General features: G+C 34.2%; 2 protein-coding genes across 2 annotated transcripts; both read left to right on the top strand.

The window, feature by feature from the left end:
- The first annotated feature begins 163 nt into the window (after positions 1-163).
- LOC122595044 (eukaryotic translation initiation factor) lies at positions 164-5,777 on the top strand. Its single transcript, XM_043767321.1, has 9 exons — positions 164-536; positions 1,531-1,602; positions 1,923-2,018; positions 2,098-2,277; positions 2,414-2,511; positions 3,443-3,530; positions 3,654-4,004; positions 4,113-4,355; positions 4,438-5,777. Exons 1-9 carry the CDS (start codon positions 369-371, stop codon positions 5,434-5,436), a joined length of 2,295 nt encoding a protein of 764 aa, XP_043623256.1. The 5' UTR covers positions 164-368; the 3' UTR covers positions 5,437-5,777.
- A 1,789-nt stretch (positions 5,778-7,566) lies between these two features.
- Positions 7,567-12,124, top strand: LOC122596841 (protein MULTIPOLAR SPINDLE 1). The gene is made up of 10 exons (XM_043769490.1): positions 7,567-7,783; positions 7,939-7,996; positions 8,553-8,702; positions 8,812-8,874; positions 9,263-9,342; positions 9,458-9,512; positions 10,124-10,231; positions 10,391-10,583; positions 10,980-11,050; positions 11,701-12,124. Exons 1-10 carry the CDS (start codon positions 7,595-7,597, stop codon positions 11,883-11,885), a joined length of 1,152 nt encoding a protein of 383 aa, XP_043625425.1. The 5' UTR covers positions 7,567-7,594; the 3' UTR covers positions 11,886-12,124.
- Positions 12,125-13,935: the final 1,811 nt, after the last annotated feature.

The raw sequence follows: 13,935 nt of genomic DNA, 5'->3' as shown, positions 1-13,935 counted from the left end.
ATTAATTTCTACTTCAACTAAAAACCAGCAATCCGCATATATCCCAACACAACAAGTTACGCTTAATTCCCTTCAAGTATTAATCAATTCCAAAACCACACCAAACTTCATCTATAAAACCAAAATATCACATATAAGGGTTTCTCTCTCTGATTTTTATCATTATTCTCTTCTTCTATAACAGGAGAGAGAAAGGGGAAAAAAAACATCTATCCCTAATACACAAAAAAAAAACCCTATCTTTTTTATTCAAGATTTTGAATCTTGATTTATAAAAAAAGATAACTTCTTTTTGATCAATAATCGAAAAGAATTTCTGTTCTTTGCTTGGATTTTCATAAAAATAAAAAATTTATTGAAAAAAAGGTATGCAGGCTGATCATCAAACAGTGTTAAGTTTAAGACCAGGTGGTGGAAACAGGGGACGAACAACAACTGGCCCACGTTTTGATTTTGGTAGTGGTGGTTCTGATCTTCCTTCTTTTCGTCCTCACGGCGGCGCCGGCGCCGGCACTTCTTCTCTTGCCGCCCTTCAGGTTGTTACTTTTTCTAAAACCCATGTTGGATCTGCGACTTGTTTGTGTTATATACATAATCTGTATGTATATTTAGCTGATTTTTTGTTATATAAGTTGCTTTTTTTTTCAAGATTTTGTTTTTATTGATGTGTGATATGAGGTGAAAAAAGGGATCTGATTTATTAATATATGTGTTTTTTATGAAGTGGGATAATTTGCATTAGGTTTTTGGATAATTTTTTTAATAGATTTATGTGTAATTGTTATGGCTTATATGTTTTCGTATAATTGTTCTCTAGCTACAAAATTGAGTATACGAATACTTGTTTTCCTTAAAGTTTTGGAGAAGATGTATTTGAGATATTCAACATATTCTTTGTTATTGGTTCGGAGGCGCGGAGGTGAATAATAGTGAATAAAGTATAAGAACAATGGCGATGTTTATGTCTTTTTATAAATAATGATGTATGGGGTGTTTGAGCTAGCTACTTAAGGAGCTTAAAAGCTTATTTCAAAAGAGAGAATTGCTTTTTGGCGGTGAATAAGCTATTAAAAATTAAGCTCCGTTATTGTGGTGTTTAGATTATGTATAAGCTCTTATTTATAAGCCTAGTAAATGCTCCCATAATGTGGAATGTGAACTTCAGAAGAATTAGGTGTTTTTGAAGGGAATGTACTTAAATTATGGTTTTACATATGATGCTATATCTTGATATTATCCGGAGCTTGCTTTTTGTTTGTTTGTTTGTTTTTGGGAGTTTGATGTTATCTGTAATTTGATTGTTAAAACAGTATTTTTAGTGATCAGTTTCACGTATTTCTTTTAATTGGTAGAGTTTTTGTTGCACGCTTAGTTTTACATATCGTGGTTGTATGTGAAGAAAATTTTTTTAGTTTAGCATGATTTATGATGTGTTAGTTTATGCATTTCATATTTAATGTTGCTCTTTGATAAATATATTCTCTATGGCTTTGTTACTGATGTATTTGTTCTGTGCATATCTTATTTTAGAACAATGATTCTCGATTTGAGCTTCGTGAGCGTGTTCGTTACAGCAGAGACCAGCTGCTACAACTTAGGGAGGTAATGATTAAGTTACACATCAGAGTTTTTTTTTTTTCATTCTATGATTATATACATGATAGTTAGCTTGGGTTATTCATAAAGTATCTTTGTAATGATTGTATCTAAACAACTATATTATGAAAGTTGAGTTTTTCTGGTTGCAAAAACGCGGCTTTACTGCATGTTCTTGCATTACTGCGAACCATCCTCTTGACTCTCTGTGTGCTTTTACCATAATGCCTCCCCTTTTGGTTTTAGGTTTATCGGGTCTACTCTTATTTCAATATATTGTTTTGTTGACGATGTTGGTTAAGCGTTTGCTCTTCATCTTATGGTAGGTTGTAAACATCCCTGAGGAGATACTGAGAGTCAAACAGGAAGTGGAAACTGAATTCTTTGGGGAGACACAGAGTTGGACCAGATCTGAAGGAACCGTGAGTACCGCAATTGTTTGTTTTAGCATACCTGTGGTTTAATATTTTATTGCCTTTTAAAGGATATATTTACTTGCAGGTGCCAGTTCAGCCTCAGCCACGCTACTCTGAGCCTGATACCCGCGACTGGCGGGAAAGAGCCCCTGTACCGGTGGAGGAGAGATCTTGGGATGCTAGGAGAGACTCTCGTGACTTTGTTCGTGTTGATAGGCAAGAACCGAACTCACAGTTTGCTAGACAAGCCTTTTCTAACCAAGTGGTCAGTTCTTCTATACTAATTTTTGTTTACTTATTATTTAGATCTATCGTCTAAAACAGGATTATTTTAATTTAAACATTTTATAGTTTACAACTTTGGTGTCTAGCCTTAATCTGCTCTCTTCTTTGTGGAACAGTCTGGACCTGCCCCAGCTCTTATCAAAGCTGAGGTACCATGGTCAGTTCGAAGGGGGACCCTCTCTGACAAGGATCGTGTCTTGAAGACAGTAAAAGGGTAAAGCCTACTCAAATTCAACTTATTTTGAGAGTATGCTATGTTTTTTTAGATCCGGATAAAGGTAACATAATGGGTTGATTGGATTGCATGTCAATATGGGTTTCGGCTGAATTATTTGAATTTTGAGCTGATCAAGATTGGTCTGAAAGGATTTTTGAATATATTTAATATGCCATATACGATTATAAAGCCAAGATATTACTATTGTAATACTAGATTTCCAGTAAATGAATTTACGAAGTTTATTGATTCGGCCCCTACCTATTAGGCATGCCTGAAACCAACCATTACCCAGGTAGACCCATTAGAAGTACATGGGTTGAAGTTATCTTTCTAATTGCATATTATATTTCATTTTTTCGAGTGAGTCATGAATATAGGCATATAGCATACAAAAATTGTATTTGTATATATGTACATTTGAGCTCTGTTTTCTAATGTTCATAGAGGGGTGTTAGCCTGTGCAGTACCAATACACCTTTTATAAAAACTTATCTTTCGCCCCCACCACTTTAAATGGTTTATATTTTTACTCCCTCGGGTTTAATTAATAAATCAAATTTATATGCATGTGCGGTAGGATGCCTGGTACTATGATTGACAACTTTTAATTGAACCTTTTCAATCTCTTAAACTTTTTATGGTTCATTTTTTCGGCCCATATTAATAACTTCTCTCATAGTGTCAAATGCAATGCTTCGGTAAATCAAAATTTATTTTTGTTTACTTTAGTCTCACAGGGTTTTTTCCGTGTGGTCTTTAAATTTGATTAGTTACTCTTTTAAAATGTTTCTTTTTGTCTTTTTTATTGTGTCAAATACAATGCTTTCATTTAAGTGTGTTGAAAACAACCCTTTGCTCCTGCCACAAAGTATGCTGACAGTCTACCTCATGGGAGTCATAATGCCTGACTTTTTATGATTTTCAGTATCCTGAACAAGTTGACTCCTGAAAAGTTTGATCTCCTCAAAGGCCAATTGATCGAATCTGGAATCACATCTGCTGATATTCTCAAGGTTTGTGTCTACTTGTTGTTGCATATAAATCGTTGAAATTTTTATTTTTTCTGTCGTTTCTTTCAATCGTTCTTTTCCTGCTAATGGACAATAGAAATAATGTGGGGTTTTGATGCAATTTAGGGGGTTATCTCGTTGATATTTGATAAGGCTGTTCTTGAGCCCACGTTCTGCCCAATGTATGCTCAGCTGTGTTCGGATTTGAATACAAAGCTCCCCCCATTCCCCTCCGAAGAACCTGATGGCAAGGAGATCACATTCAAGCGTCTGCTGTTAAATAACTGCCAAGAGGCTTTTGAAGGTGCCGATAACTTGAGGGAGGAAATAAGGCAGATGACTTCTCTTGAACAAGAGTCGGAGCGTAGGGAGAAAGAAAAAATGGTTAAACTCCGCACTCTTGGAAACATTCGTTTAATTGGTGAGCTTTTGAAGCAGAAAATGGTTCCTGAAAAGATTGTTCATCATATTGTTCAGGTTTGTGTTCTTGTTGTTTCTTACCTGAGTAATGGCAATCCTTATGAATTTGTTTTGAGAGTATTTATTATTTTTATGTTTTTTCATGATGCATTATGGACTGAACAGGAGCTTTTAGGGACTGACAACAAAAGTTGCCCAGAGGAAGAAAACGTGGAGGCAATATGCCATTTCTTTAATACGATAGGCAAACAGCTTGATGAGAGTCCTAAGTCAAGGAGAATTAATGATCTTTACTTCAGCCGATTGAAAGAGCTAGCAACAAACCAGCAATTAGCTCCACGCATGAGGTTTATGGTTCGTGATGTTATTGATCTCAGATCGAATAAATGGGTTCAAAGACGGGAAGAGGTATTCATTCTTCTTAATATCGTTAATTGTTTTGGGTATTTGTGTCGTGTTAAGCAGATTTTTTCTTTTTCATGCTATTCAGGAGAAAGTCACGACCATTGCACAGATCCATGCTGCTGCCGAGAAGCACTTGGGGCTCCGTGCAGGCTCAACTGCAAGCATAAGAAACAACCAGGCTATTGCTGCTGGGTCACAAGGTACCCCTGTTAGTGTGAACCGTCCTGGTACTGGTGGCATGATGCCAGGTATGCCAGGGAACCGCATGATGCCGGGCACCCCCGGATTGGCACCTGTTTCACTAGGGGAGAACGATTGGGAGCTTGTGAAGCCTAGATCGACACCTAGGGGTGTCCAACAACCAGTGTTACCAAACAAGACACCGTCATCAAGTCAAAGACTTCTTCCCCAGGGTAGTGGCGGTTTCATTGGTGGCAAATCAAGTGCTTTGTTGCAAGGCAGTGTTGGGCCTAGTTTAACCTCTCCTGTTGCCATCTCTCAGGCTGCAGCTCCTCCTGCGAGACATGTTTCAACACCATCACCTACTCCTGCTGCTCCATCTTTGAAGGCAACGAACACGGATGATCTCAAGAGGAAAACCATTTCTCTTCTTGAGGAATATTTCAGTGTCCGTATGCTTGATGAAGCATTACAATGCTTGGAGGAACTGAAAGCCCCGGAATACCACTCCGAGTTTGTAAAGGAAGCTGTTTCACTTGCTTTGGAGAAAAGCCCACCCTGTGTAGAACCACTTTCAAACCTTCTGAAGCATCTTTTGTCTAAAAATGTTATCAACCGAGCTGATTTAGTAGCTGGGTGCACCTCCTATGGCTCATTGCTAGACGATATCGCAATTGATTTACCTAGGGCACCTAACAACTTTGGTGAAATCATGGGGCATTTAGTGCTCTCTGGTGCCTTGGATTTCAAGGTTGTGGCTGATGTTCTAAAGACAATGGAGGATGACTATTTTCAGAAAGCCGTTTTTGAAGGTGTTAAAAAGGTTGTTAAATCAAGCTCATCTGGAAATGCCATTTTAGAGGCGCAAGCAGCTGACGTGGGTGCTTGTGAAAGTCTATTCTAAGGAAACAAGTACAAAAGTGGTTGGATAATGTTGAAAACAAGAGGTGGGTTATCAATCAGTGAACTGTATAATCTTGTTTTTGTGTTGAGGGGTTATATTACCATAGACATAGTAGTAATGTGTTGTTTGAAAACAAAAAGGTGGACTCAATACCATGAATTTTGACATCTCGAGTGTGTATCTTGAGAGGCGACCAGATGAATTTTTCTGAGACTTTTCTTTTTGTTTTTACATTTTAGTTTTTTGTGACTTTCGAGTTAAATTTTATTATTATTGTTAAAGACTTGGAAGTTCATAAAAGCAACTGTTGTATTTTACTGAAATCTCATTGTTTTTATCAAGTGTGATGCCTGCCTTTTATTTTGTGTCATTACATTGTTCAATTTATTTGCTCTTTCAAAATCTGTCTGTTCATTGTTTTCATTACAACAAGTTGAAGAGTTTCTGTCGAGTGTCGACTGTCTGTAATTCACAAAATGAGTATTTAAGCCCTTGCGCGACACTGGTCTGCTATGCATTCGAGTGCAAAACTTTGGACTAAACTGTAATAGAAAGAAACTATATCATCTGGTATTCTGGTGCTCCAATAATGTTTTTTTTTTTTTTTGCCTCTTGTATCATTTGCTTCATCTAAAAGATATCATTTTTGTAAGGAACTGAAAAACCACAATGGCTTCACTCATGCAATCGGTAATACGTTCAGTTTACGCCATGTTTATGACTGATATTACTCTTTAAGTTTAAACTAACCCAGGTATAAAATTATCATATTCAAGATTGTAGTTTTTGCTCGCTAGACTCATTCATACCCATTTTATAAAGTACCTGCACGTTGCAGCGGTAACATGATGAGGGTGATAGGTCATAGGAGGTGATATGTCATATAGTGTCATAGTCAAATGCCTTAGCCGTACGGGATTCGTCCTCAGATTTAAAAATTTGTCGAAAGTATATTGAATGATATCTCTAATGAAAGAGCATGAAATTTTAAGAACACCCATATAATTTTTATAATTTATCGATGTACGGTTTTTGAGATAAAAGATTTTGAAATAATTAAAGGAATAAAATGATTTATGGATGAGAGAGAAAATTGTAGACATTGATGTATGATATGTATGGTACATTATAATATACGAGTGGTATAGATGTTTTTTTTTTCTTGCTAAAAACAACCCTCTTTAAACTTTAGAACGCTTTTCTTTAACGGCAATACATATTAGGCTATCTCCAGTATCCAATTGGAAACACCATGCCAATATGCATACTGATCAGCCAAAGTGCCACCATTGTAGAAATAATATGTTGCTCAGTGTGCCTATTCAGTTTGTACACTAACATTTTAAAGATAAACTGATATACGGGGCCAATTTTCATTTAATGTTGTTTTCCCCCAAACGTTTTTGACCATTGAACAAAAGCAAAGCCAAAGATTATTTAGGTTTTGCTTTTTTTTTTCTTTTTTTTTTCCTACTTTATCTTTCCAACAATATTGTTTTTTTTTCCTAAGTTTTCTTTAAAATAAAAGACAAATTTATAGAAGTTCTAAATAAACTATTAAAATTTTGATATAATGTTTATCTAGGAATATTAAATTTATGTATTTGTAACTTCTGTAATATAATTTTATTATAAATTTATAATTATGTTTTTGTTATTATTGTAATGTGTTTTTTGATATATTAGATTGATGATGTTACATGGCAAACTTGGGTTCAATATGTTGGGTTAGAGGCCAAATGAGTTTAGTGTATTGATTCAATATGTTGAAACAATTTGTTGACGTATGACTGACTTGTCCTGCATGTTTAAACATTTTGTAAAAACTATTTGAGATGACCTTAAATTAAAATGCCAGTAGCAATTTACTAGCAGCCCAAGAAAGTAAAGAAATAACTTTCAAAAGTTACTCATAGACCCTATAATTTTATTTTATTTTTTCTTTCTAGTTAGTGGTTAGAATTGTTCGAGTTGTTAAAATTTTCGAGAACCCAAAGTGACATACAAACTCTTTGATAAACTCAAAGGTTGAAGAACATTACATGAAAGTTGAAGGACTTTTCGGCAATGTCGAACAAAATTTAAAATCAACCCTTCATTTTCATTAACATCAAAAACATTCCAAATATTTCCCGCCCGAAAGATAAGTGGGGAGAAAATGGCGACGGAGGGGCAAACCGTCGCCACCACAACCACCACCGCCACCGGCGGCTCAGAAGAATCATTGAAGCTGGCTATAGCTGTAGCTCTTCTTCGTTCTAAACTCCTTCAAAAACCTTCTTCATCTGACACTAGTCATCCTTCTTCTTCAACCTCCAATGTTGATGCTCTCAAGTGGAAACGCAAGGTGTGTATGTATATAAATAAATAATATATAATTGCAATATATACATACAGGTATTTTCCGGACGCACAAATTATCATTTTAGATTCAAAATTAGGTCAAACTTTTTTTTATTTTTTATTATTACTTATATATAAAATGAAATTAAATCTGTACAGGCGAAAGAGCGTAAACAGGAGATTCTCACACTCAAACAGGATCTCATTCAAATTGAAGGTTTCTATATCTATCTATACCTATAATAGTGGCATCTAATTTAGTTTGACCTTTTGACTTTGACTTTGACTTTGACTGCAACTTTGAGTTTATTTAACTGATCTACCTAAGCATCTAATTAGTATAACATATTAAGAAATATATATATATATATTGGATAAAAGGTGTTACCCTGGTTAGCTTTATTAAGATACATATATGATGTATATTAAGAAATATATATATATATTTCTTTTCAGATTCTCGGCTGACAGGTATGATTTTCTAAACATTTCACATTTTCCGTCTTGCACTCCTTTGTGGCCGGAGGTCCCTATGGAAGCAGTCTCTCTACCTTTGTGTAGAGGTAAGACTGTCTACAGCTTACCTCCCCCATACCCCGCGCAGGGATCGGGTCCTGTTGTTGTTGTTGTTGTTGTTGTTGTTGATATATGATGTATATACACTTTAACTTTGACTTTTTGACTATTTAGTTAACTGATGTAACAAATTGTAATGTGTAATCTCAAAGAGATCCATGTGTTTTTATCTCAAGTGATGTGTATTTGTTATGCAGATGGCTTACATCAGGAGTTAGTCTCAGGGGGTGCATCCTGCAAATGCTATTTCTTTGACAATCTAGGGAAGTTGAGTCCAAATAAGCTAGCAGGAGAGGGATTTGACTCTGGATTTAATGATGTTTTACGCCGTAGATTTCTTAGACAAGGTTATATAAACTATTGGTTTGGTTTATTGTGTGCGTCTGTGTATTTAGGAGTGAATTTCACTTATTTGCTTTTCGTATTGAGAGATTTTGGTTGGTTTTGATGGTGCAGTGAGACTTAAGGAAAGAAGAAAAAGAAGAATTGATGGTTCTACACAACGCTTGTTCTTGTCTGGTATAGATAACTATGAGTATTATTTGCTAATGTTTATATTTGAGGACTTTTTGGTGCCATTAAACATTATATGTTTATATTAGTATATGAAATGCAATTTGCTTGACATTACGGTATGTAGCAAATGTCGGTGAGGTTTCATGCAATTTGCTACATTTTAGAAAATTTATTGTACCACCTTTAATAAGTAGACACATTGTATTATCTATGTATAGATAACAAACTTAAATTGAATGAAACCTCACCGACATTATTGAGTTCTTAATAATCTTATTTCAGAGAAGTGGTTTATAGAATTCCGTTAAATGAGAGGTAATTTTAATGTAGTAGGTATGTTACAGTAAGGATGGAGGCCTGACAATTTTAATTGTATAACTATATGTGGCAGAGAATAATGCTGAGGAGACTGAACAACTTGGGGCTTCAGTTGATTTTCTTGTGGATCTATGCGATACTACTTCTGTAAATGTGTGTTGGTTGCCTCATTAACTGGATCTGTACAGTTCTTCATGTCTCTTAATTTAACTGTGTGAGCTGAAGCCTTATGTTCATCTTGTTACTTTCTGCATTTGCTATTGTGCAGCCAGATGATACAAATATTGCGAACTGGTCACACCAAGCTGTGGACTTCATTCTGGGTATCTCTTTTTTGTTTGATTGTTTTATTTAGAACTACGTCAGTGGTTACTCAAGTATTTTACAATTCCCAATTGAACTTCTTTAGTTATGCTTGTGCTGTATGTTATTTTAATATTGGAATGGTCTTTCATATAGCTGATATGGTGATATTAGTTCTTTAATATCTTAGGAATCAAGAATATGGATGAAATGAGCCGTATAACAGATCTTGTTCAAGTAAGGTCGTTGCATAGTGAGCATGTCCATTTCTTTCATAGCATATCAATATGATTATGTTCACTGCGTTCATTATTATCATTGAAGTATTGAACATATATTGTTGTTAGTTTTTACTTGTAACATAATGAGCATGTCTGCATGTTACAGTTTGTTTGATTATGATGTACAAATTTTCATTGTTTTACGCATATATCATAGACACTAAAAATGTGTAAGTATCTTATAGAACTAATCAATATATTAGAAATTTGACATGTGAACTCTGAGATAACAAGCATCCCAAATTCCATGATTACTGGATTGCTTAGGTAAATATTGTCTCTAATTCTCTGTTCCCTTCCAGTAAAAAGTTGAGTATACTTATGGTTTTACCTTTGTCCTGTCCCTGAAGAGGCAATCAAGAATATCTTGTCTATGGGGAAGAATACTGAACCTGTTGAAGGGATTGTTGGCAGCTTGTCAATGCGGTTAGTTAGGAAAATGTGCACCACATTACAAGGTAATGGTATATATTTTCTGTTTTGGCATTTAAAATAATATTCATTCACATCAGTTATTCAATGTTTTTCATCATTTTAATTCTTTAAACGAATTGAAACTGATATTTGTGTGAAAAACTTTTTCATTGATTCTTCTTTATTCAACATTTTTCATCCAGAAGCCCATCAGTTTAAAAATGATTCCCAGTTCCATGTTCAACACTTGCTTCGTAAGCTTGGAAGTGAGTCATTTATTGGACAGCGGGTGATTCTTGCAGTTTCTCAGAAAATCTCTTCAGTGGCAGAAAATTTGTTATTTCTTGATCCATTTGAACCAAGTTTCCCTGAGATGCATAACAGCCTGTACATTTTGTAAGTTATTCATTGCAGTCACCTCCATTACTTGTTAATAGTTCTCTTCTTTATATGCTGTGCATGTTATTTTTGTATATAGCTAGTGTCAAGTTTAAACTAAATCGCTCATATTAAGACTCCCTGAGTTCACTTGTCACAGTTTTTTTTTGGTATCATGCTCAACCTTTTCATTCAACTGAAACTCAACACCATTGTAATCAGGCTACTGTTTTGAAACACAAAAGATACATGATTATACTTATGATATACTAGGTCTGAAGGTTTGAACATTTTCTTGAGGTTATTAACCTTAAATTTTTTATGTATTGTCTCTTCATATCTTAATATGACACTGATCACATTCAGCGTTTACAGCTACATATACTTTTGTTACATTAGCTATGTGGTTGGCAGGATCCAGCTGATCGAGTTTTTGGTATCAGATTACCTAATACGTTGGTCGAAGGCAGATGGATTCGAAACACGTAAGCATGCATTTTCATCATGCTAATTTCACACCGCTAGTCTCAAGAGTTACTACCTCATTCTCATCTACTTCACCTTGACACATGCATATAAACTTTTATTATTTATAACCTCATATTAAGAAAAGTTGTTTCCGTGTAGACAATTTTTTTTACCCACGTGAGTGTAGAAATAGTTTCATAATACTTTCTCAAAATTAATTTAATGAGGAATGGATTAATGGGTCTTGATTTTTGAATGTAGAAATTTTAATAACCATGTGAAAGTAGAAATAGTTTCAAGATGAGAAAATAATCAACCGCAATTCGACACATAATCACATATACAAATTGTCCACAAACGGACTAGAACCCACAAACTTTCTGTTGATGGAGCATGACATATACCATTAGGATCAAGGCCCAGTATTGAACTCTTATCTTAAGCTGAATTTTGACGAGTGCTGGGTATAAATTTCCAACTTTAACGTTCCAGTTGTGATACGTAATTGATAATTGTGTGCTTGTTTTTAGAATTCGTAATATGCATAAGCTACTCATTTGAAAGCAAAGTTCTTGTTTATGTAAGACTTCCTGACATAAGGCTAGTTTTAAAAGCAAATATTGGAGTTTTAATGATAGCTGCTTAATAAATTCGATCTTGTGCGTAGAGTTGTTTGAAGAATGGGTGACTTCAATCCTCCATGCTCGAAAAGGACTTCAACTGTTAGAGAGTAGGTGTGGACTTTACATGCTATATATGGATCGTGTAACCGGGTTAATTGCGAAAGTAGTGGGTCAGGTTGCATCTCTCCAGAAGCTCAACCCAAATATTCTTCAAAGCCTATTTTGCTAATTCTGTACAATGTAAGTAAAAACTTTAACCCCTACCCTTCTTTTACACTATATTTGCTCTCAGCATACAAAAATATCATCTGGTTTACATCATATGATCAAAGGGGATGCGTATTGTAAGAAGTTTGATTCTACGATATTGTAAGAAGTTTAACTTGAATTATATTTGAAAGTCCAACAGTCTTTATTAGCATTGATTTGATGAATTCGAACTTAGTTGAATATTCTAAAATGTCTTTAGATGATGATTTGTCTAAGAAGTACAACAGTTGGTTTATCAAATGTTATGATGATTCATTATTGTTTCACACATCTTTATGCTATGATACAGTATATTATAGAATAATTTTAGAATTTGTTTAATGTACAACTTTTTTAATTTGTTTAACAATAATGTTAAAATAATGCGCAAAGAATTAAAACATATATTGTGTTACAATGGGAAATGAAGCTCCAGTCAAAGTCAACAAGTCAAAACATAATTTATAACTAATGACCTAAAACACTACTGTGGTTATTAATAATAAACGTGTTCATCTCAACCTTGTCATCTTTTATTTTTGTGTATATATGTCAATTTATTTGTTCATCTAACTGGCTAATTGATGCTACTTTGCTTCCTTTTCAAAGTTTTTATATAGTAATAAGCACACAAATGCAGGCATGCTGGCTAGTTTTTGTATGATACACAACACATACATTTTGAATACGAACTTATCCGCAAGAGATTGAAATAAAAAATGTTCATGTAGCATATATGTTTTGGATTTTGACGAGAAATGATACACTTCAATTATTTCACTTTCTTTTAAGAAAAATGCTAAATGCATCCATTTACACTTAATGTCCATACAAACTTGCACTTTTCATATTAAATACTCACTATTGAATTTTATGGTAAATGTAAAATTATTTAATACATCTTAACTACAGCTTTTAAAAATGTGTTTAGCAAAACTCTTCTTTTAATTATAATTATATGTAATATTAAATGGGAAATATATGTCATTTTAATTAATCCTGTTAAAAATCTTCTTAGTTTATAAGATCGTGACACGTGACAAAATAAAGAAATGATGTTAGTGAGATATCGTTTTGGAGGTTCAAAGGAACTTTTAGGAGAATATTTATTAATCATATTTCTATACGGTTTTAAATTGGACAATAGGTTGTACATTGTCCTATATGCGTTATAATAGGAGTCGGGGGCTAAAGGTTCTAGAAGAACTTAACTTATTGGTCACGTTTTAGTGGTTCAAAGGTACTCGTAAATTCCAACTTTTGAAAGTCAAACATATCAGATTATAACGTACAAGTTGCCATCCACAGAAGTAGTGAGAGAACATTTGGTTCATTGGTCATTTGGTTGCATTATATGATGATGTGGACTACCACATTATCGTTGTTAGGTCAATAATTGTTATATACTTATATATGGTCATGTGGACACAAATCCTCAAATTCACTGAACCAAATTAAATTACGAACTCATTTTGCTACTATTGCAATCTTCACCCATTATTTGAAGTTGAATACTTGAACTGAACTAGAGTAAACGTGAATAGCGGTATAATTATTATTGTAATAATTTACAAGTCATATATCTTTTAACCTTTGATGGCATCCACACTTCAAATTGTAAGGAATGACGAAACGGTGGATTTCTTTGGGGATCTGATATTATATATAGTAGACAGGTTGCTTAAATGGTAATAATTGATTGAAAATAGTTTTTGTGATCTATATTTTGGGCTGAAACCTCACATAATAAGTTGTATGTATTGGTTGGAGGAAACCAGACAACACTTTATAACTCTCCAACTAGCTCCCAATCGTTCATGACATTCGATGTTTTTGCATTTGAGATAAATAAACTTCATCTTGCGGTCCATTTGGGCAATAATCAACTGTTCCAATTTTATCAAGTATGGTTATAATTATGATAATAATTGATTAATCAAAATTACGTGTTCTATCAAATAGTACTAAACTAATTAAAGAAAGATTAGACGCATAAGACACCCCACACCTTAAGATTTCACAGGAAAAAT

This window comes from Erigeron canadensis, chromosome 4 (assembly GCF_010389155.1).
Source record: "Erigeron canadensis isolate Cc75 chromosome 4, C_canadensis_v1, whole genome shotgun sequence".
NCBI classification, from domain to species: Eukaryota; Viridiplantae; Streptophyta; class Magnoliopsida; order Asterales; family Asteraceae; genus Erigeron; species Erigeron canadensis.
The sequence above is the reverse complement of the archived record's forward strand: the minus strand, read 5'-3'. Positions and strand labels throughout refer to the sequence as shown.

Coding starts and splice junctions, on each gene's coding strand:
- LOC122595044 (XM_043767321.1), top strand. CDS start 369: ATGCAGGCTGATCATCAAACAGTGTTAAGTTTAAGACCAGGTGGTGGA. Junction 3,531..3,653: donor CATCTGCTGATATTCTCAAG/GTTTGTGTCTAC, acceptor GATGCAATTTAG/GGGGTTATCTCGTTGATATT. Junction 4,005..4,112: donor TTGTTCATCATATTGTTCAG/GTTTGTGTTCTT, acceptor TGGACTGAACAG/GAGCTTTTAGGGACTGACAA.
- LOC122596841 (XM_043769490.1), top strand. CDS start 7,595: ATGGCGACGGAGGGGCAAACCGTCGCCACCACAACCACCACCGCCACC. Junction 8,875..9,262: donor ACAACGCTTGTTCTTGTCTG/GTATAGATAACT, acceptor TATATGTGGCAG/AGAATAATGCTGAGGAGACT. Junction 10,584..10,979: donor CATAACAGCCTGTACATTTT/GTAAGTTATTCA, acceptor TGTGGTTGGCAG/GATCCAGCTGATCGAGTTTT.